Source organism: Protopterus annectens, chromosome 2.part1 (assembly GCF_019279795.1).
Source record: "Protopterus annectens isolate FY-2018-M chromosome 2.part1, PAN1.0, whole genome shotgun sequence".
NCBI classification, from domain to species: Eukaryota; Metazoa; Chordata; order Ceratodontiformes; family Protopteridae; genus Protopterus; species Protopterus annectens.
The window spans coordinates 286,858,829-286,884,312 of record NC_056729.1 but is presented as its reverse complement, the minus strand read 5'-3'; the positions used below and the strand labels follow the sequence as shown (position 1 = coordinate 286,884,312).

At 39.9% G+C, this 25,484-nt stretch overlaps 1 protein-coding gene across 1 annotated transcript in view; it reads left to right on the top strand.

The window, feature by feature from the left end:
- RRH (retinal pigment epithelium-derived rhodopsin homolog) overlaps positions 1-25,484 on the top strand; it is a 341,638-nt gene that overhangs the window by 197,763 nt on the left and 118,391 nt on the right. The window contains exon 5 of the mRNA XM_044062132.1: positions 12,238-12,406. Coding sequence (XP_043918067.1) covers positions 12,238-12,406 — 169 coding nt within the window. The remainder of the gene's footprint in view (positions 1-12,237; positions 12,407-25,484) is intronic.

Sequence of the window (25,484 nt, the reverse complement as noted above, 5' to 3'; positions counted from 1 at the left end):
TGTATAACAATAGCAGGAGGTTACTGCAGGACAGAGCAGATTCACATTAAGGGAAAGCATCTGTGGTCAGCACTGGTACTACGCTACGGTCTCTCATAACAATGGCCACGGCCTTCTCTGGGAGGGAAATGGCCACAAGCACTATGGATAACCACAAGGCCTTCTTCAGTTATGTTACACATATGGACCAAATGCCTCAGATATGCTCTGCGATAATACACACCTACTTAACATTCACCAAACACACAGATATTGGTAACATTCTTGCAGACAGGTTCAGTGCACGTATCCCCCCTCCTTCTCCCCCACCAGTTGAAATGCTTATCACAGCTGTATGTAACCTCCCTATCATCTCACATGTCCAGGTGAGGGCCGCCCTCAGCAAAGCAGAACACACAGCATCACTGTGACCTGATGGTGTCCCTGGATGTGTGCTACATGCACTCCAAGAGGACATACAACCGCATATAAGACTGATAATTAATCTTGGCCGTACTACAGGATATGTACCTGGACACTGGCATACAGCAACAGTGGTCCCACACCACTAAGGAGGCACCTCTACTGACCCTGGGAACTACCACATCATATGCATAACCGGCCTGGTCTGCTAAGCTATGGAATTATTCAGTATGGGATGCATATGCAGTGATATTGGGTACCTGCAGACACTTGTTCCCAGCCAGTTTGCCTTTCTGATGGGCTGATCCTGCCTTTTGAACCTGGCTGACCTTTCAAAACAGTCACTACAGCCATTGCTGAGGGCAACGCACAGACAACTGCTGCCAGGATCATGGCCTAACACTGATTGACATGTAATGTATAGTCATCCCCTTTTGGTGGAACTATGTACACACAACATATCACATGGACATACCTATAGATACAGACCTATGACACATTTGGAGGGTTCACAGTATGCAGACTATTAACCTGCTACTTTGCATTACCTGTGTTTGTCACAGCTGGTTGCGTTACCACTGCTTCTGCTTCCTGCTGCTACTGTCACTGCTGACAGCTTAGAGTCACAGTGTGTAGCGTGTGTTTTTTTTTTTTTTTTTCTCTGTCTCTGTCTGTCTCTCTCCCTCTGTCTGCTTCCAGACAGTGCAATGAATGCATTGCATGTGTGGAGTGTTAGTACAGGATGCTTTTGTAGGTATCTGCATAGGTCCATGTGATGGCCTCTGCACCAATTGTAAGCCAGCATTTGCTAATTGCATGCAGCCAGTTGTGTACTGATTGCAGTTCTCACTGTGATTTCAGGACAGTGCTATAAAAGGGTATGTGAGATAGGCATTGCCCTTTCAGATTGTAAGGGCGGGGACCATGCTGGTATGCTGTGGACACTGTTCTGTGAGTGTAAAGGTTAGTATCTCTCTCATGATTCAGGCTGTGTTGTAGATTCACATTTCTCCATTCCTCTCTCCTGTTCCCTGTAGTAAGTGTGTATGCACAATGACACCTACAACTATATATATAGATATATATTTATATATATATATATATATGTAAATATACATACATTTATATATGTACATTAACTGACATTATTACCTACAAGCTACCAACTAGCATGGCTGTTTCTGTTCACACACTACTATTATGGGAATCCAGTAGTTTTGACAGTAATTCTAAATGACATGCTTTGTGTACTACACATCCTATATCCCCTTTACATTCATCCCTACTATTACATGTTATATTTATTTTAGCACAATGTTCTTGTATGAGTCATGGCTTAGTGATAGGTCATACAGACTACTGTTTCCAAGGTCCTGGGTTTGGGACTGACAGTGGGATTTTATTTTGCTTTTGAACTGACTACAGGACCTGTCAATCAGAGTGACTAAGGCACTTTTAAGCAGTTGTAACCGGGTTAGCGCTGGTTTGCGCGGAGCTCCCGCATGCGCACTGGTGTTTAGCTCCACGCACACACGCGCACACCCGCTTACAACTGCTTAACAGTACTTACTCTGGCGCACACCCGCGCTATTTTCTTTGAAAGAAATGAAAATGGGGAGACAGGAAAGTGGTGAAAAAGGGGTCACAAAGAGGGTAAGACAGCAGGGAAACAAGCTTGGGATTTGCAGGAGGGATGTAGGTAAGGCCCATAGCTGCCCATTTCTTCATCAGCAACAGCTGTGCATATGTATGTAATTTGGTGTGACATTTGAAACCTTCCACCCCTGAGAGAGGTGTCAGGACAACAATAATACTTGTTGTACAGCCAATTGTAATTGATAGTTTCCATGTCCAGCAGACATGTGTGCGGAATGGGCAGCTATGTATGGGGCGTAATTTTTTTGTCGGTACAGAGTGCCCTTTTTTTTTTTTTTTTTTCAGGTGAGAGTGGTATGTCAGGTGAAGGAAGTCGGTATAGCTGGGGAGGTAGGTTGGGTAGGTAAACAGACAAGACAAACAAGATGCATACAGGGACAGTGTATGACACGTGTGGGGGGGGTTACACAATTGACGGGGACGGAGGTTTGGAGATCCAGAGCCCATGAGCCCACAGATGCAACAGTGGAACTGATATCCCCACCCATAGGCAGTTGCCACTGTTCCTTCACTGCCCAGGATGGGGCTGTGCTGGGGGCTGTGTAGGCCGGGCAACAGGCATGCCCGTAAGTTGTGCCACCTGTGCCTCAAGCTGGCGTAGGGGCTCGAGAACAGAGTCTCGGATCTCCCTACGCACCACAGTCCAGACGCTACGGAGGGTGAGTGGTGGTTCTCCTCCGGCCACGCTTGCAGAGGGGGGATGAGCCCCATCCCCTGCAGCGCTTCCACCCGCAGGTGGCACAGGGCCACCGGAGGAGGGTCCAGACTGGGCACTAGTGCCAGGTGCACTTGCCAGCTGAGGTGGGAGAGGTGGGTCCGCTGGAACCCGCCTTCCCTGTCGTCCTATGTTTTGCATTATGTCATGACAGTTTGGGTTAGTGACATATAATACCATTCACAATTAGTTGTAACAGCATGCATTAGTATTCCCATTAACCAAACACCCAGATATTCACACCATTGAACAGCGAGCATAACACATGCATAATTTGAACAGCAATACACATTACAACAACATGCAAGGTTGATTGATGGCAACAGGCCATCAGGTTTGGATGTATGAACAGGGCAGATGCATCAACGGACATGCAAATATATATGACCCAACAGGACAAATGTTCAGGGGTGTTAATTGTGATTGCACATACCATTTTCACGTGGAATGGGTTATATGTGGTTATAGGGTGGGGTGAAGAAAATAATATTAACACCTTCGAATACCAATACATATGCTGTACATTTCTAATAGCTGCACATATATACACACTACTGTTCTAACTACAGCTTCCTATATGATAACTACTTCAACTTGGTGATAGGACTGTTACTGCAACATCAATATACATTTTATTGTTCTTCATACACATTCATATCTAGCTTTGTTCAGCTACATCATCCTGCTACATTTGCTTTATATAGCTATAGACAAGTGTGGATGTTTGGTATATCAGACAATCATACTATCTGCATATTGCAGACTGAAAGAAACATATCCAGATTTTGGGATACACATTCCAGATGCAGCAGCACTTTGAACATATTTCGCTGTTTGGTTTTGATTTTCACATGCATTTCATTCTGTACTGACTGCAGTATACTTTATTCAGGGGTTATTACTACTGTATTGCTGGATTCATGATACTTTCTCACACTCTCTCACTTGTTTTCATTTCACTATTCAGGATGGTACTTATTCTAGGCTTTATTGACATGTTTTACCTGTAGTTATTACAATCCTTTCCAGCAGTCTCACTTCTGTCATGTTTCAGTATTTCAACAGGGATATATTTCACACATGTGATTTGATCATCTTCTGCAGCTGTACTTTTCAGCCTGCTGCAGGTTGTGTACTATTTTCTTACAGGTGGGGCATCTTTATTTCAGAATTTATGTCAGATATTTTCATTTTTCTGTTTGGATTACAGACTGCAACACACTTTTGTAATCAAGCAATACTTGCAAACACTTTTACACTGTTACTTGCACATTTTATTACTTAGTGACTACACTGCACTATTTTGCTAACTGTCATACTTTTATATTTCTTTACAGTTACTGGTAGTGGATTACTGACCTGCCTGGTGGCGTAACTGCACCAGCCTATCGCAGAACGGACACCTGCAGCTGTAATATAAATGAAGTAATATTGGAATACACATCTCCATAATATCAGCTAGTTTAATTTCTTACATACATAATTAAATGTAACTTACTCAGTAGTGGGGCGTTGGGCATTTGCCGGGCCTCCTGGATCCAAAGGTTCAATTGGTCCTGTTTGCGTCTCTTCAGGTCCGCATGGTGGTGACGGACCTGCTCACCAGTCCTTGGAATCCCTGTGGCACTGGTGAGATCATGAGCCAACCGGTCCCACGCCTCAGCCCTATATGCTCCCCACAGGACCTGGCCCTGCATGAGTTGGGCCTCATGATTGTGGACTAGGAGCCAGACCATGTACCTGGACTCCTCAATGCCCCACCTCTGTGCTCGAAAGCAACTACCCTCACCTACTCCTGTCATTCTGGCTGCAAGTCAGTTCTACAATCGTTTATGCTGTGTATTCCCGCCTATGGGGCTTATATAGTCCGTTTTCCCACATATCTGTGATTGGCCATTTTGGAATTGTATCAACTTCACTAAACCTGCATTGTCATGCTCCAGTTTGTATTCATTCCTATATATTTGCTATTATTGCATTTATAGGTACTGCTGTCATGGCTTAGTGGTTCAGTACCTTGACTATGGTGTATAGTATCCTGGGTTCGAACCTGGCCACTACTTTTTATTTTTTATGACTGTCTAGACAAGCTGAGGGGTGTGTCTGTGTAAAGACAGTTTTGATACGGCTTGCTCAACGTTGCCTGTCGGTTAGCTTGTTTGCGCGGTGCGCAGCTCCACGCAAACGGGGTACACTGGTTTAAGCCTCATTTGGCTATCAGCACGCATATTATGCTCAGCTCAGCTAGGGGCACATAGATTCAGCATGTTAAACCAGTGCTCAGCTACGGGCACTCATTTTGCACCAGTTAAACCACTGCTCACCTACGGGCAGCTGCACTCACCCTGTTAAACTGTAGCTCAGCTATGGGCACATCTGGCATTTTTTATTGTTTTGTTACCTCACATTTCTTCAATATAAATTGGCTAATTTCATTACATTTTGCATAACATGTGATTTTATGTGTACATATTTGTCAGGGACTTGTTTCGTGCTTATTTTGCTAAAAATAAAAATTGGTGTTCTGGGGGCTCGAACCATGAATGCCTGCTCTTCAGCCAACATCTCTACTGCTACGCTATTGCTTCTTGGCTTACTTTGCATATTTAGTTCTTATATGCTTTCCCACTGACTGCTAACTGTGGCTGCGCTATAGGCACGCCCGCGCAAACGAGCTCACTCACGGTTAAACATCTTTACAATTTAAAAAAAAATTATGAGATGTTCATTTGTACATTTTATGTTCGTAGTCTGTGGGGGCATGTGTTGTGTTTATTCACATTTCCATGGACTCTGTCGTGGGTGTTTACTTTGGGCACTTTTACTCTTCTGGGGGCGTGTCCGCTTACAGGGCTCGGCCTACGGACACGCCCCCTACTGTCTTACATGGACCCTGTTAGCCTTAGGTGTGATTCAGCATGCTCTCATGAATATGCAGAGCATGCTGACATCACTCCGTTTAACTGCAGCCTCCGTGTATGAGTTATAACTCTTACACGGAGGCTTCGTGAATCCTGCCCATTGACTTTTGCTTAGGCAGCAAATTTACCACATTTTATCACTTCCTATATTTTTTGCATGTTTCCTTTTCTTTTTACGTCTTCCCTTTAAATCACATTTAAAGCACCATGCAATTATAATTTTAATGTTCACTGCAATATAGTATAATATTTGATGAAAGAGATGATCTCTTTCTTTGCTAGTTATATATGCATGTACAGTAGAGAATCAATTATCTAAACTAATTGGGAACTTGGTAGTTTGGATAATCAAACATATAAATGAACCAGATAAAAAAAATTCTAAAATCTTGTTTTTCTGCATGCAGAGAATACACTTTTCAACCGTTCAGTGATCCCAGTGGGCAATAAAGAGCAGGCTAAAAGCTCAAAACACATGCACAAGTGAATACATATAATGTTTAGATATTCAGACTTTATGCATTTTCCTACCTGAAAAACTTTGGAAGACTGCGTTTGGATAATTGACATTTCGCATAATTGATGTTCAGATAATCGACTCTCAACTGTAAAGTTACAATTCTATAAACATGTTTTCTCTACCTGACATCCACAACAGTTAACCTTCCCATCATTCCCAATGTCACATCTAGTATTTTTACTGCTTTTTTTACAGAACACAACTACTCTGAAACAACTTTCACTTCCTAAGTTCCATATTGTATTTCCACCTCATAAATTTTTCTGTTTGCATTTTTTCACTTGCCAGTAATCTTACATTCTCTAACAGAACAGCATCCACATCACATTTAGCACACCATTCCACTATCCCTATGCTAATATCGTTCACATTTACTGAAAGTAATCTAAAACTGTTACTTTTCCATCTTTTTAGGTTTAGGGGAAATATTTTTAAATTTAAATTTTTTTTATTTTTAATCTTTCCCCAATTGAATATTTTTCTTGGGTTTATGTGCAAATAATCCTTAATCTTCAGAATCAGATTTTTCTCTGGGTCGAATTTAAAAAAAGTATATTAGTGCCAATCCCTTCTTCTGACCTTTCTTCCTGCATGCAGTCTCTCTCCTTATTCTACAATTTCTTCTTCAGCTTTTTCACCCTTTGCCCCAGCCTCTCATTTTCCTTCCTCAAGTATTATATCTTCCCAGTCCCCTCTTTTTCATTATTTACTGTTTGCTATTAACAATCCACCCAAAAAGTGCCATTTTTCCCACAGCCTGCATTCAGACACACACCTTATTGCTGTATGTCCTTTCTACCCACACTAGTTACATTGTATCTTGTTACAATCATTTATTAAATGTGAAAAGTCTCCATAAAAGAAAAATGATTCAGGCTGGCTAGCATATCTTAAAGTCCCTCAATGTCCAGCAACAAAAATAACACCTGGAAGGTATTTCACTATGTTTTTTCACACTTCAAAACAGCTTCCAGCCTCCAGTCTCCAGTCCATAAGTTTCTGTCATCTTTAACTTTTGTGATGTTATCAACATGTTCACACAAACCCTGCATGCATTTTTAACATCCTCTATTTCCAGGTCATCAGTTCTAAGCAGTAAAGTAACAATCTTTTAAACATTTAAGCTGCTACCAGCAAACAAATAATTGCTCCAGGGACAAATGTCCTTCTTTTGGTTTGATAGTTCCATAAATTTCATCATCAGTCCCTTATTTTCAGATATTAAGTTATCAAAAGTCTCTGTCCCGATATGTATAAAAGATAAAATTTCCTCAGCTTTAAAACCCAGAACAGTTATCAAATTACCGCATACATAATATTGATCTATTGCAGTCATTTTTTTGTTCTTATTATAACAATTGGTCTTCCTTTCTTTAAAAAAAAACAGTTTTACTTACAGTTTGTTGTTACTCTTGTTTTTTGCCTGCTGTCACCTGATGCATATGTTTTAATTACTGCATTCTGTCATGCCACAAAACCATATTCTTTCAGTTTGTTGCTTCTTTCCTTTTACTTTCTGCACTGCTGCATAGATTTTAACTGCTGCATTATCTGCTGCTACATCATCTGGTTCTTTCTCCACACTACCATCCTCAGTATTTCTGAAAAGTTATCTACCATCTCACCCCATGAAACAGCAGAACTATCACCTAGATCATCCTGCATGATTACTTTAAACAGAGCATCATCTGCAATCCCTTCTGACACCAGTTCTGTTATCTGTAGCACTTCAACAGACCTACTTACTTCATTCTCCACTAAGACAGCTAAACACTGCTCATTTTTATCAGCTTCCACACAGTAATCTTTATCCTCATTGTGATAGTCCATATCAAACAATTTTTTATCCAAATTCTCATTTTCCACCTCTAAACTCTATATAGCTTTTCTCTCCTCCTCCATGCTGCTGCATCCCTTAAGCCTCTTGCTTGCTGCTGTAGGAGCTCTCTGGCACAATCTAGCAGCTTCAAAGATTAGAAGTTCCTTGATCCCCTTGTCAAATTTGTTCATAGTAGTATTTATAAATACTGCTTTGGGTCTTCCCTGAAAATTAGCATTTAGCCTAGTGGGACTAACCTGGTCAACAAAGGGTAGATAAGTAAATAAATAAAATGTGAAGCTCTCTCCCTCCAACTATCCCAACCCTTCTAAATGACATATCCTTCCCACAACCCAATCCTCCTAAACTATATAGAACCATAAGGCTATCCTCCTGATCCTTAAACCTAAACTCCTTGATCACTCCCTTACACTAAGACTCCCGCCCACTCCTTAAACCTGAACTCCCTGATCACTCCCTAACACTAAGATTCTTCTCCCATCCTTAAACCTAAAAGATTATTCTCTCATCCTTAAACCTAAACTCCCTGATCACTCCCTAACACAAGGATTCTTCTTCCAATCCTTAAACCTAAACTCCCTGATCACTCCCTAACACTAAGATTCTTCTACCAATCCTTAAACCTAAACTCCTGGATCACTCCCTAATACTAAGATTCTTCTCCCAATCCTTAAATCTAAACTCCCTGATCACTCCCGAACACTAAGAGTCCCCTCCTACTGCTTAAACCCTCTTCCCCTAAATTTAAGTCTCCCTCCCACTCTCTGACCCAACTGAAAATCCCCAGTTAGCAGTGTATATGAATGACAAATACACATTCACTTGCATGTTTAACTAATAAAAAGGAAATATTGTCAAACACAGTCTGCCACTGACAAAGCAGAATTCAAACTAATACAGTTCAACACAATGCTGCAAAATTTTACCTTTGATAAAACCTGCTTTAAAGAAATGACAGGAAACCTACAAACACACACACACACACACACACACACACACACACACACACACACACACACACACACACACACACACACACACACACACACACACACACACACACACACACACAGCACAACATACTAAAGCATTCTTATTACAGGTCATTTTAATATTAACTTACCCATCCTGGTATCCATACATTTATCCTAGACCATGACCTCATACACTAATCACAAACCCAAAAACCAAATTTTAAAACCAACAACCACATGCTCCTTGACCTATTCATAATAAATATTTCTGAAAAGGTATCATCAATTAAACTTCTTCCATCCTTATGCAACCACTCTCCCATATCATTCACAATCTCCTTTCTTCAAAGTCACTCAAAATCTCCAGAAATATTGCTGCCTTAAAACAAGACTTAGAAATAACTGTTCTCCCATGATCCAGCACACACACACCACTATTGCTGCTTCTATCCTTTCTGGCAAACATCGATACCTTAAACAAAAAACATTTCCATTTAATATTCCCAGATTATTCAAGGCAAACCAAATCTCTAAACCCTTTTTAAAACCAGGGACATAGCTTGAGAAATATGGAAAACAACCCTACTTCAAAAAACAAAAACTTTTTACCTCTTCAGAACTTTGCTAAGAAGGCCATTAGACAACAAAAAGCTACTTACTTTCAAATCAGCAAATTCACAATCTGCATAAACCTAAGCATTTCTGTAACATGGCCAGTAACTCACAAAATCCTGCAAGCAATACCATCCCAACAAGCTCAGATGATGTTACAAGCTCAGACATCCTTCAGGAATTCATTAGTCGTTTCTCTACCTTCTCATATCTTCTGCTGCATGCTTCTATCCCCTGATCCAACTACTCCTCTCTTGTATTTTTCATCTGTAAAACAGATAACTAAAGTCCTAGATCCTCTTCCATGCAGAGCCCTCTAAATGGTCTTCTGCCTGGGATCATCTGTAAGGATAAAGATTATATAACCTTTACACATTATCCCATCTATACAATGTATGCCTATGCAATATTGTGATGCCCTAAGTCTGGAAAGAAACTGGAGTCATGCCATCCCTTCCTAAGGCTACCAAACTAAACCGTCTTTTGCACAGGACCTCAAGCCCATTTCTGTACTTCTTCTTTTTGGAAAACTCCTTAAGGAATAAGATTACATTTATTATTCATCCCTTGTAAAAATACTCCATGCTATATAGGTTCTAATAAGGCTTTTGGTCAGGATGCAGTACTATGACTGCATTATATACCCATTTAACAGATGACATTTTAACAAACATGGACAAAAGAAACCTAACAAGCACTATCTTTATTAATCTGTCTAAGGCCTTTAATTTCATATACCACATGCACCTCCTTGACTCCTCACTGTCATTGGCATTAGCAGTGAAGTCCTTAGCTGGTTTCACAGCTTCCTTTAGAAAGAACGTTTACATTTACAATAGAATCATCTATATCATGTTCTGGCAACCTATAAAAAGGAGTATCCCAAGGGTCTGTCCTCTAGCTTTTATTTTCTATTTTCATAAAAAGCTTTCTACTACCTCGCCAATATCCCCATCTCACTGTACACTGATTATATGTTAGTTTATAAATCTGGCCCATCAACATCCACTGTCAAATCATAACTTGAAAATTATCTTAATCTCCTCTCCTACTGCGTAACAAGATGAACCTTCTGCCAAAGCCAAAAAAGCAATGATGCTCATTATAAAATAATTGTTAACAAAAGCTGAAGACACTTCCAACAGATTGGTATGTCATGCATTGCGACCACTCTCCCACTGAACACATTTATTACTTTCATTACTTTGACACCTGCCTACATGCTCAATTAAACTTCCAGTGCCATATTTGCACAATAAAAACAAATATTTCTAAAACTCTTTTCTGGTCCACAATAATCTCCCATGTTCTCTCTCCCCATAAGAATCACTATTGATAAGCGAATCCTAAAGTACATTTAGGATATATCTCCTTCCCTTAATGTCAGCTGCTTCCAAAAATGGAACCATGCTTCCCTACAAACTTTATCAATGCAAACTTGCAGATTCATTGCCCTCTCCTAACTAGGAACATGGTTGTCACACTTTTGCAAAAATGAAATGGCTCCCCACTTAAGAATGAGCAAATGTATATCTTGGGTCACTTTTATTCAACTTCTTTAATTAGGACTGTACCACCTTACCAGTACATGCTAACCCTAATCCTGTCCCTAAAACTATTCTTGTAAATTACCTTAGGAAAAAAAACCCTTTCTGTAACTTTCCCACTTTGCAGGTCAGGCTCAGACACACACACACACACACACACACACACACACACACACACACACACACACACACACACACACACACACACACACACACACACACACACACACACACACACACACACACCAGGGAATATACACAGCCCTTACTCTAACCCTAACCTGCCAACACTCACACAAACATGCTCCTATCTATTTCACCAACCCACTTACCTCTGTATACATTCTGAACTGCCTACATTCTGAAACAGCTCACACTGTCAACATTCTGATCAGTCAAAATTTTAACTGCACTGCCAGACTGATAGATAGATAGATAGATAGATAGATAGATAGATAGATAGATAGATAGATAGATAGATAGACATAAACAGGTGACCTTCCCAACTATTGCCATTTCTCTTTGTCGTAATATGCTTATTACTTCAAATGCTAGCTTTTAGATACTTTTTTCTAAAAACCTTGCTTGTCTGTTTTTTTTGTGAATTTTGCAAACACTGTTGCTGAATGAATTTTGTACACTCTGCTTTTCAACACTTACAGCTTATATAATTTTTCTAAGCTATTTATCAGGCATTTTCTGATCTCTCTAAAAAGTCTCTTTCCTTAGCGCCATGTTCTCTGTTCAACCCATTATACATACCTTCATGAATGGCAGTTGCAATCATGCACTGCAATACCCACCTGCATGAATAATAAAAGTTCAAAAAGAAGAGGTCAAATCTGTCACATGTTTTGCATGCACATCTGTCTCAGGAAGTATGACTCAAAGCAGATGAGATAAGCGGGTGCGATGCGTTCTGCAAAACGTAAACAGAAAAATGGATTCTTAACAAGTAGGTAGAAGCTACTAGAAAGGTTCTCAGTGCTCATTCAAATGTAGCAAAGACCATTGATAAATGTACTGTTTATTTATTTTGTTAAATTGCAGATCGTTTGTTTCTTACACAATGACTGTGATCGCTGTGAATTTTATTGTGCCTTTGATGGTCATGTTTTACTGCTATTATAAAGTTTCCCGTGCAATGACATACTACAGGAACAATGGATACCTGGAAAACGTCAGCATAAACTGGTCTAATCAGCGAGATGTCACAAAAGTAAGATTTTTTTTTCATTCAATCCCATTTAAAGATATTTATTTTGGCCATCCTATTTGAAATTGAACTGTTAAATACTACAAAAGACAAGTGAAAAATTATATCAGGCAATTGTTTTGCATACAATGAAATGGTCATCAATTTGCTCTTGTGAGAATAACTTATTGTACTGGCAAACTGTCACTCTGCGTGCATGCAGGAGCAAATTATTCAGCTAATGAACACACGTATATACACACACACACACACACACACACACACACACACACACACACACACACACACACACACACACACACACAAACACACACAAACACACGCACACATACACCAACCCATGTGCGCATGTATACATACAGGTGTGCAGGTGTGCACAGAGATGTGCAAGTGCCTTTGCATGCACACATTCAAGCAAACAAATATGTACACTGTGAAGGTAAATACTGAGCTGATGTAGAGACTGGACCAAAATGTTTCAAAACAGAATCACAACCAGAAAACCATATTTAAATCTGCATAGACAAGCGTAAACAGTAAAGTAGTAAGTAAAGTAAATTGAAAACTCTACTCTAAGGGGAAAAATGATAAATAGAATACTAATTGGGGTCTCATTTTTGTGATACATGAAATATCTTATCCTTTAGGATAAAGAAACTCAGTCCATATCTCACAGTTATGTCTCTGATCATGAATCTCATTCTGTATATCTGCAATATGGAACATTTCATGAATCACATGCCAGACCCCTATGTATTTTATATGTACTTCAGTAAATGTTATGATTTAAATGCTGAATGGTACCAATGCAGAGTGCTATGACTGTAAAATATGTTTTCATCAATTTCATTGCTTGTTTTCACTTAAAATTATTGTTCAGAAATGAAATTATTCATAGCATTAGCACTTATTTTGTAAAATGCATTTCTTCATTTCTTTGGCTTTCAAATATTTTATTAGTTCACCAAAAAACAAACAAACAAACAAGCCAACTGCTACTTCCTCAAAGTTTTGATCCCAGTAAAGATCTCTTCCAATGCTCTAGATCTTGTCTCGGGGACTCCATTTGGAGTGGAGTACTATAGCTGATATCAGCACACTGTGTCACTTTGCCTTAACACTACTGTTTTCCATCTGGGGCTGTGGTATATATTTAATGGGTTCCCTCCTCTTACAGACTGAAAGTAATTTCCTGTAATTGTTAATGCGGTGCCTTAACCACAGTTAGTTTCAAAGTATACAAGGAGTCATATCTTGTGACTGGGTAAAGGTTAGGTCATCTATCCTTCAAGAGGTGTAGCCTGCTTTATTTTCATACTTATAACACAGGTGGATTATATCTTATGTAGAAGGGCCAGTCTAAAAGAGATAGGAGACTGTAAAGTGATGGCAGGGGAAAGTGTAGTTAGGCAGCATAGGATGGTGGTTTGTAGGATGACATTGCTGATCAAGAAGAGGAAGATGAGTGTGAGGGCAGCACCAAGGATCAAATGGTGGAAATTGAAAAAGGGTAATTTTGAGGTGATGTTCAGGGAAGAGTTAAGACAGGCACTGGGTGGCAGTGAAGAGTTACCGAATAGCTGGGTAACTACAGCAGACCTAGTAAGAGAGATGGCTAGAAAGGTGCTTGGTGTGACATCTGGAAAGAGGAAGGAGGACAAGGAGACCTGGTGGTGGAATGAAGAAGTACAGGAGAGTATACAGAGAAAGAGGTTGGTGAAGAAGAAGTGGGATTGTCAGAGAGATGAAGAAAGTAGACAAGAGTATAAGGAGATGAGATGCTTTGCAAAGAGAGAGGTGGCAAAGGCTAAGTATAAGGGGTATGAATAGTTGTATAAAAGGTTGGACACTAAGGGAGAAAAGGACCTGTACTGATTGGCTAGACAGAGGGACCGAGCTAGCAAAGATGTGCAGCAGGTAAGGGTGATAAAGGATAATGAGGGAAATGTACTTACAAGCAAGGAGAGTGCGTTGAGCAGATGGAAAGAGTACTTTGAGGGGCTGATGAATGAAGAGAATGAGAGGGAGAAAAGGTTGGATGATGTGTGGATAGTGAATCATGAAGTGCAGTGGATTAGCAAGGAGGAAGTAAGGATAGCTATGAAGAGGATGAAGAACAAAAAGGCTGTTGGTCCAGATGACATACCTGTGGAAGCATGGAGGTGTTTAGGTGAAATGACAGTGGAGTTTTTAACTAGATTGTTTAATGAAATCTTGAAAAGTGAGAGGATGCCTGAGGAATGGAGAAAACGTGTTTTGGTACCGATGTTTAAGAATAAGGGTGATGCGCCAAGCTGTAGTAACTACAGAGGGATTAAATTGATCAGTCACAGCATGAAGTTATGGAAAAGAGTGGTGGAAGCTAGGTTAAGAAGGGATGTGATGATTAGTGATCAGCAGTATGGTTTCATGCCAGGAAAGAGCACTACAGATGCAATGTTTGCTCTGAGAGTGTTGATGAAGAAGTACAGAGAAGGTCAGAAGGAGTTTCATTGTGTCTTTGTGGATTTAGAGAAAGCATATGACAGGGTGCCTAGAGAGGAGTTGTGGTATTGTATGAGGAAGTCAGGACTGCCAGAGAAGTATGTAAGAGTGGTGCAGGATATGTATGAGGGTAGTGTGACAGCAGTGAGGTCTGCGGTGGGAGTGATGGATGCGTTTAAGGTGGAGGTGGGATTACATCAAGGATCAGCTCTGATCCCTTTCTTATTTGCAATGGTGATGGACAGGTTGACAGACGAGATCAGACAGGAGTCCCCATGGACTATGATGTTTGCAGATGACATTGTGATCTGTAGTGAGAATAGGGAACAGCTGGAGGAGACCCTGGAGAGGTGGAGATAGGCTCTAGAGAGAAGAGGAATGAAGGTCAGCAGGACTAAGACAGAATATATGTGTGTGAATGAGAGGGAGGATAGAGGAATGGTGAGGATGCAGGGAGTAGAGGTGGCAAAGGTGGATGAGTTTAAATACTTGGGATCAACAGTTCAGAGTAATGGTGAATGTCAAAGAGAGGTGAAGAAGAGAGTACAGGCAGGATGGAGTGGGTGGAGAAGAGTGTCAGAAGTGATTTGTGACAGACGTGTACCAGTAAGAGTGAAAGGGAAGGTCTACAGGAGGGTAGTGAAACCAGCTATGTTATATGGGTTGGAGACAGTGGCATTGACAAAAAGGCAGGAGTCAGAGCTTGACGTGGCAGAGTTGAAGATGTTAAGATTTGCACTGGGTGAGACGAGGATGGACAGGATTAGGAATAAGTATATTAGAGGGTCAGCCCAGGTTGGAAGGTTTGGAGACAAAGTCAGAGAGGCAAGATTACATTGGTTTGGACATGTGCTGAGGATGGATGCAGAGTATATTGGGAAAAAGATGCTAAGGATGAAGCTGCCAGGTAACAGGAAAAGAGGAAGGCCTAAGATAAGGTTTATGGATGTGGTGAGAAAGGACATGTAGGTGGTTGGTGTGACAGAACAAGATGCAGAGTACAGGAAGAAAATGAAATAGTTGATCTGCAGTGGCAACCCCTAATGGGAACAGCCAAAAGAAGACGAAGACCATGGATTTGGTGGTTCATAATGGTTAACATGGCCTGGATCATCCGGCTTGCAGTATGCCACTGAAGATCTGTCCAGTTTGTGGTATGGATCTGGTTAGCCCTTATTTTCCTGGGTGCAACTAATCTGTCATTATTTAAGTTATGGTTACTTGTCCTGTTTGTGAATAGCTTTAGTTATTCATGCTTCTGCTGGTATTCCTGTAGGTATCTGAGAGTCCAGGGTTGCACAGTTGGTCAGATGGCCTATTGGAAAATCTTAGTTGCATTATTACAGGTGACCTGCAGTCATGTCTTAGCACATGCTTTTCAAGTGGTACTACTTCTGCATGGCTTGCCATTCATACTATGAATTATGTTGTTTTGTAATTGTCTTCTTACATTCTAGTTTTATTATGTCTAGCTGGGATCCAAAGGTGATTCCATGGTGTAGATAGATTAATCCATAATTAAGACACAGATGCAGATGACCTGGGATTGATTATCAACATGGAAACTGGAGAAGCTTGCTGAGGACTGGCAAGAGTGAGTGACTGATGCTGCCTTACCTATTTTGGGGGAAAGGTTGGTACAGGTTATGCTGTAGGGGCAATACATGTAAGTCGGAGCTCAGGTGTATGGCCATGCAAGTATAAAAGGCAAAAGAAAACACAAACCACAACTAGGCAACCAGAAAATGGAATTACTATCAAAATCCAGTTCTAATTATCTAAACTAATGAAAATAAGCATCCATAACTATGAGGATGCGAGCTTGTACTAGGCACAGTGAGTGTGAAGAAGAGAACACACCTGGGAGGGGCCTAGAGGAGCAATTATTGCACTACCCTGCCAGTAACAGGGAGGAGGGTGTAGAAGAAGAAAAAAAACTACTGGCTACCTGCTGGGTGGCAACCCATGATCCAAAACCATGTCATTAGCTGGTGGGAAGTTAAAGAAGATGAATAGGTCGACAGAGGAGTAAGGGGCTGGAGGTCATGACTGTTGGGTCAAAAAGAGAGCACTAAAAGTCTAGCTAGAACCATACATTTTAGTTCAGGAATTACAATTTTAGTGCCAGATTAGTGATTGCATGTACTGCATTTTGATATGCAAAAAGGAAATTATAGTGTTTGTGATGTAATGATTTATGATCAGGGCACATTGCTATAATAACTTTCTTAAAGGTTTGTACAAACCATTCAGTTTACACATTTGAAGCTGGATAACACAGGTGCAATTTTTACTGCCAGTTTTGGTTTGTAAAAGGTCTGAATTCCTTACACTTTAACCGTGATCTGTTATCACGCCTAATCTTCCCAGGCAAATTATTTGCTTGCATTGTTCATAACACTGATGGTCTTTTTAGAGGTGTAGCATGTGTGTAGACAACCCGCTCAAGTCATTGATACTTTTTGTGAACAGCCATTAGTCATGCAGCAATTGTGGGTGGCTCAATAAAATCAATGTGAATAGTCTACCACGGCATGGAAAAAAACACTCCCAATGGTATGTGAATGCAAGGGTGCATTTTGAACCATTTGGCATGTAGTACAGGTTCCTGTTAAGTGTTCACTTTGCTTATACACACATTGTAAGTCTATCATCATAGAAGCTACAAAACAGCAACACTTCCATTTTGCAGTTCTTAAGTGTTCCTTGTAGATTTTATATAATATTTTTGTACATATTTTAAAAGACATTAATACTTTAGAGTCACAAATTACAGGTCCTTAAACGTACAACCAGTTGGTCTTTCCTAGATGTAGCTTCAGGGTGGTGATTCACCGCTATGCCTTTTTATATTATAAATGTGACTGCTGTAACAGAATTACCTTTGCTGTGTCCATTTGTGTTTAGTATCTTAGAGTTGTGATTCATGTTTCATTTCCCAGCATTTCAGGTACACTGCTGGATGGATGAAACACACTTTCCTGGGTTAAACCATGGGCTGTTATTCTGTTATGACTGTGAATCTCTTCCGGTACACTTACTGGTAGATCATCTTCACTTTTTAATCCTGACTGAAGACTTCTCTTTCAATCTGGGCCTTAGTCATTCTCCTGTTTCAATGTTCCTAAAGTGAATACAGTGAGCTTTTCTCTACCATTCGGGAACTGTGTAAAGTATGATGTTAATTCTATAAGGTGAAATGTCACATGTCAATCTAACAGTTATGAAGGATCTTCTTTGTTGGCCAAACTGAACATTTACAGCTTTCATTCTGTTTCCTCCAAGACCAGGGCAGGCCTTAGAAACTGTGGGGCCCAATTTGGACCACTTTAGTAGAGCCCCTCAGCTGACTCCCTCTGCCTATCACCACAACATTCCCTACATTCTGGCAACCTTGGCATAAGACTATTATATATTAGGTGTCACAATATATGCTAGTCTGCATTCTAAAAAAGATAAACAAAACTGTGTTTATTCAATTTCTTATATTTTGCCATAAGTGATGTTAAAAGAGAAGTAAATAACTGAACTACTGGTTTACTCCCAGAACCAATACCTCTTGTAATTCATCTCTGAAAGTCTGTTTAACTCACTCAGGCACACGACAAGTAATCTGTTTTGACTGACCACTGAGACTCTGTGTCTACATGGTTCTTTATCAGGGGAGTACACCTTGTCATACCAGTAAAAATGTTCCCAACTTCTTTAGTACTGTCTGAATCTTCTAAAAATCTGGGTAGAATATTGCTGTACACTTCCCCCTTGTCTCTCCCTAAACATTTTATTCATTCTTTTCTGCATCTCTCCTTTTCCTTCTTCCACTTATTTGACTCATTCTTTACTCTCCTTCACTTTCCATGCTCAACAATAGTATATACTATACATACTTAGTATATCAGTTTCTTCAAAACTGAATTATACCATATGATATTATGACAGTCCACAGGTACTCTTCTTGCTGATTTAACTGGCTGAATTATTGCATCACATTTGCTTACAATTATGTTCATTTATGCTACATATCATCCTGACTTCTCTACATGCTTGCTCTTAATGTTATCAGTGTTGCAGTGATATTGATTAAAGCTTATTGGTTCTTTGGCTTTTTTCCACTATGTTGAGCTTGGAAATGATGTAAGTGGAACAGTGTTTTCCATTGGTTAAAGGAAAAATACACCTTTTCCTATAATTCATCTCAACTCGTAGGCTGATTTTCTCCCTACAGTATGGTTACAGTATTGTGTAGGTACCAGAAACCTGCTTGTACTTTATAAAACTGTTATTTCTTTGCACTGGAATCAAAGGAAGGGAAAGACCATACACTTTTTTTAACTTAACTTTTCACATAATTTGCAGAGGAATTTGTCTACGCCTGCATGACATAACACAGACAAAGTGAAATTTGTAGTTGGGTACTACTGGCAATCTTATTTGGGTAATAAGTCCTGCTGATGTCAAGAGCACAGCACCTGCTATAAAAAAGGCAGAGAGGTGTGAAACTGTTTCCATTGTTTTATCACAGAGAAGAAGAGAGTTTACACTGATTCACAGCTGCTTTCAATGTAGTCGTGCTTTTCATAAAAACAGAGCAATTAGATCAGTCAAAGTTTCAAAGGCAGTTGTCACCTCTTTTTACAAATTTACGTAAGCAGCATCACAATATTGAAATGCTAAGCTTTAAAATCTAAATGTTTGTTGTTCATAATGCTTTAAATTTTAATATGACTTAAGTGTAGTATCAAAGATGTCTGTGACATTTAGAGAAAAGTCAGAAAATATTTTTTGTAAAATATCAACACATTTACCAAATGTGTGTGTGGGGGGTACTGCCAGTTCATCTTGTACTACAAAAGATATTTTGAACAAAGGCCCGCAATGTATCTACTTTTTTTGGTTGCAGCTGTATAACTCCTTAATGTACTGTAAAACAAGCTCTGGGACACACACAAATAGGGCCATTCAAGGAAAAAAGCAGTCCTGTTGCAGAAGGCATACAAGATGACAGTGACTGACACTAATCCCATTATATGTCAATAGCATGGGAATACACTACTACTTCCTTATGCCTAGCAAGACTCATATAAACCAGACTTGAAATATATTATAGGAAAGAGAAAGGCTTGAAGAAAAACAAGATCACATTGATATGTCAAGCTTCATTGGTAGCCATTTTATGGAAAACATAATAAAATTCTAAAAGAAGCAGTCAGAGTGATTTTGAGGTGCTAAAATAGATCAGAAAAGAAACAGCAAAAAAGAGATTTTTTTAGTTCTAAGGTGGAGTTTTCCTTTAACAAACTTGAAATTAATAAATAAATATATCTCTGTAAGTTCAATATTTCACAGACTCCAGTGTCTTTGGAAAGTGCTGTAGTCAACACTCAGAGGGCCATAGTACTAAGAAGCACGCTCATTTTAAAACATGAAATATGGTAAAACCTTTTGACTCATCACAGTCCCCAGCTCTTACTCCCATGACAATATTCTAAGATGTCAAGAAGTACTGGATAAATGAATCAGTGGGGTATGTGCTTAATGATTGTGGGAAGACAGAGAGGTGAAAAAAGCATGAAAAATGTTTAACTTTCCTTATCCATTGTAATCTCATATTACCCCTTTCTTCCTTCATGGGCTTCTTCTAATCATCTTATGCACTTGCTATGAATGGCTAGAGTTCCTTACAAGGCCATTCCTCATATCTTCTTAAAAATTGATGTGTTTCTACAAAATCACATAAAAATGCTGAACTTCTTAATAATGCTCAGCAATAATAATAGAAGTAATAATCTCAGGCATCTCCTTAAAATGGCATTGCTCATGCACTGCCATGCTTATAAATATTTCTGAAAGTTTTGATTTTAATTTAATTATTTTTGAAACTGGATAAGTGGACTAATAAATGCAGACCTTTTCCAGCAATCACAGGCAGAGACGGGTCCAAAACCAAGCAACCTAGGCAGTTGTCTAGGGCACGCTGGCTAGGGGGAGTGTGCCTACAGGTTGGGGGGGGGGCTGTCACAACATTTAATTTTTTAATTAAAAAATTAAATTACATGTCATACCTTCTTTAACATTATTCTTTAAGAATGTACTCTGCCCCTTTGCATTTACTCACATCATTCCTGCTACTGCTTCTTCATTCCATGCACAGAATTTAAGCAAGACTGCCACTGTCAGATGAGTCATACATTAACCTTCAGTAAGATGTGTGTGTGATGTCAGTCATTATGTCATTAATGTCATGTCAATAATTACATGTGGGAGGTTGGTCTAATGGTTAAGGTGTTTACCTTACAGACACAAGGTGCAGGGTTTGATTCTCACATGGGGTAACTGGCTAGGCTTAAAATGGCCCACAAGGGGAGTTAGCCTAGTACTAATCTATGAACCTATGAACCTCTGTCCTAGTTAGGGATGGCAGGCAAGTTAACTTGCTTGGCTCAAGCCCTGTACCTTGGTTACAGGAGACAAGAGCCTGTTTCCTCTGCACCAACTACTAGAATGCTCAAGGAATTGTGAGATTCAAGGACAAAGAAGTTTACTGTTGCTCATGCAAAGTCTGTTTTAAATGTACAACTGTTTTGTTTAGCAAATGTCCATCACTGTTTCTACTAGAGAATTTGAAAGCCTTGTTAGTAGCACAACAGTTAGCATACTTGCTTTTAGTCTGGAGAGCTGTGGGTTTTACTCCTACACCATGTAGCTGTATTAGTGATACTGTTTTGTACTTTAAGGGGGGGTGAAGGTGCTGCAATCCTGAATGTGTCCTCCTTTGGTTGAGGTACCTAGTAACTATGAACCTGTTGTTGGTTTGACAGCCAATCCCTTTTGCAATATTACCAGCTTACCAATATTTATATTTTTTTTAATGTAACATGGGCAATTTATTCTTCAAGGGCAGCAGGCACTGAATTTGTAGATGAAACACAGACAAATAAAGCTGTTTTCCAGCAGCAACCTCTTCATTAATTACAGATCGCTTTAATGTAGAATTATTCGGATGCAGAGATTGGTCATATTGACTGATATTGGTGGTTTGTAATGACAGATTTATGGTTGAAATGTTCTGAAATGGGTGGTCTTTTGTCAATATTGGTTCATATGTTTTATTTCATTGCTTACTGGAAAAATGTTCAGAATTACAAATTTAAAACATACTCTAACAAGTGGTGCTGTATTATACAAGAAATATAATTTAATACATCAGGAAGGTGAATCAAAGAACACATGCGTATATGCATGGTCCTAAAAGATGTGTGCAAGGAGCCTATGGTTTGAAAACAGGCCAAAGGTAAACTTAATCCACCTCTGGCCACATGGATTTTCTTTGAGTGTATGTTTCACTGCAGTTTAAATAAATGTGAGTTTCAAAGGCAGGGAATTTTACTGTACATGCTAAGTTTGTTTTCATTGATAGACTGTATTGTTTTATCTGGCAAATGGCTATCAGTTTTTGTGCTATAAAATTTGAAATAAAAGCTTTAAATTTAATCTAAATATCTGTAATCACGGCAGAAGTAAAGAAGAAAATAGTGTGTACACTGAGAGGTCTGAACAGTGTTTATGGTAAATGGGAAAAATAGCCAAGTAATGGGACACTGGAATGGCTGGGGGGGGGGGCTGTTGGTGGGGGCACTGATCCATTACCCTGCCTAGGTCCTCATTTGACCATGACCAGGCTCTGATTACAGTGCAAAAGTTCAAAAGAAAAGATTACATGCAGGAATAATTTAAGATTAGTCACTATACATCACATTTTGAAAGGTGGGAAGAAATCAGAATGACTTCAAGAAACCCATGTGGATGTAGGGATAACATAAAACCCCACACAGTTTGTTCAGCTTTCTGAAATGCACACCTACCCCACAAATTCTCCTCTATTCCAGTCCAACCATTTTCTAGCTTTCTGTTTGTCCCCCTATTTTTATGTAACTCTGAACCTGCGATACCCCTGCAGTGCATTTGTAAGTTAAACTGTTTGGTTTCCCACTTTCTACCAAATGCCTACCCTATCCAGCACTTCTTTAAGATTATTTGCTCTTATCTGTAACTGCAGCAACCTTTCTCTGACATACTGAATTGGTAACATTCTGCCACAAGTCTTTGTGATCATTAAGTTACTCCCACTGCTACGGTATGGAGTCCAATCAGCAAGCAATGGATAGTAGTATTGCTGGAACTGAATTCATCCTCAAGTTTTGGTGAGTACCTTCACGAGGTAGACCCTGTTTTTACAAAATCTCACCAAGATGACACTTGTATATAGACTGCATTTTATATAGCATATATAGTGGACAGAAGTGGATTAAAAAATAAAAAAAGACAGCTGGCACACAAGTCCCAGGATAAAAAGTGTCCAATCCTGGTAGGTGCAGTGGTGTCAGGAATGGAAAAAATGACACTGTAGAATCCTCAAGACATGGAAACATTCCTATAATGGGGTTAGGCCAGGCTCAGAGGGAGGATGCTCCCCTGTTGTAGAAGGAAGCAGCAGTCCACAAAAATCACAAAAACTGATAGGCCAAAAAAGAGCCATAAAGATGATAGAGTAGACTATTACATACATACATACATACAGATATGTCAAGCACAGGCATTAATGCACTTCTAGCTTGCCAATATACCAAAACACTGGATCCCATAGTAAGTGCACAGGCTGTTCTTAAAAATATCTAAGCTAGTACATTTAATGTAATTTGGTAGTCTGCTCCATGCATCAGCTACTCTCAGAGAACCAATTGGTACACTTCTTATTCCTATAGAATCTCCTACGTAGGTTATCTGATGATTCTCTACTACTTTTTGATAACCCCAAACATTCCCAGAGGTAGTTGTCTCTAAATGCTCTAGTTGGATCTACTTGAGTCTATCAAGATACAGCCAAATACCATGGTTTTGGTCAACTTTTACTACCCATCCATTGACTGGGTAAATTACTCCTGATGAAACTCACTTGCCCAAAGATTCCTCAACTTCTTTAACTCCAGTGCCCCTGGACCAGCTGGTTGACACCCCCACAAGGGGTGCCAACATCCTGGATCTGGTGCTTACCAATATGGGGGACCACTATAGCACCACCACTGTGAGATCTGACCACAAATCAGTCTCATTCAAAGTAACTATCACACCTGACTCCTCCCAGCAGCAACTAAACTAAAAAACTTCTCCAAAGCAGATTATAGCCTATTATGGGATGATATAAATAGCTTCACTGCATCTCCCCCTCAGATGGAACTGGCAACTCTGCTGAGTTCTACACCAGTACTTTATACAAACACCTGCATAACTGCATTGACTCAGCCATACCTGATAGGACCAAAACAAGCTCCTCAAGGAAGGGCAAACCTGCCTGGTGGGCAACTGCCATTAACAGGCTTTGCAATAAGAGGAAGAAATTGCTGTCAAGGAGTAAGAGGGAGTGAGCCCTAAACTGGAAATACTCCCTCCTCAGCTTAAACAACCAAATAAGACTTATTTTGAAGTTCTCCAAAGCAAACTACAAATCTTAATTAGCTTCCTCAACTAAGGACAACCATAAGGCATTCTTTAGTTACAGCTGTAACGTAAAAGGAAAGGCCCAGATTTGTGCTGAACTGCTAGTTAATGATACCACAAACACTGAGCCTGTGAACATTGCTAAACTGTTGGCCGACAGGTTCTGTGAAAACTTCACTCCTCTATCCCCACCACAGACATCCCTACCACTTGTCCCCTACCTTGTATCTCTAAAGAACAGGTAATAACCACCATCTCTAAGACCAAAAACACAGCATCTATGGGACCTGATAACATCCCAGGCTGCATCCTTCATGGGCTCCAACAAGAATTAGCAACATCACTGGGTACTGTTTTCAGTCATAGTCTAAGCACTGGCTTCATCCCAGCTGAATGGAAAACAGCCATCTTTATTCCCTTGCACAAAGGTGGTGCTTCCACTGACCCCAGGTACTATAGACCTATTAGCCAGACTAGACTTATCTGCAAGGCCATGGAGTGAATCATCATGGACCTTATCAACAAAGATATAAGTAATCTCCAAACAACTGACCCTACACAGTTTGGATTTGTCAAAGGGAGATCATGCCTGTTAAACCTGATGGACTGCTTCGACACCATCATCAAGGCCCTGGACGAGGGGAAATCTGTGCATACAGCCTGCCTAGACTTAGCCAAGGCTTTTGACACTATCCCCTACTCAGGCATCATTGACAAACTCACCCAGCTAGGTATCAACCCTTGTATCATTAGAGGAGTCACTAAATGGCTCACTGATAGAACACATATAGTCAAAATAGGGAATCCACCTCCAACAGCAGACCTGTAACCAGTGGTGTTCCACATGAATTAGTCCTGGGACCTCTACTGTTTGGAATCTATTTCTCCAAAGTACAAGGAAAAGCTAAAGGCCTGTAGTCGATAATGTTTGCTGATGACTGCAAACTGGGGGTGGTTGGAGAATCTCCAAATTATGTCAACATCCTACAAAAGGGTCTTACACAAACAAATGATTGGTGCCAAAGTTATGGCCTTAAACTCAATGCAAAAAAATGTATTCTCATCCCTTTCAGTAACAGCAATGCTCCTGCTAACTGTCACA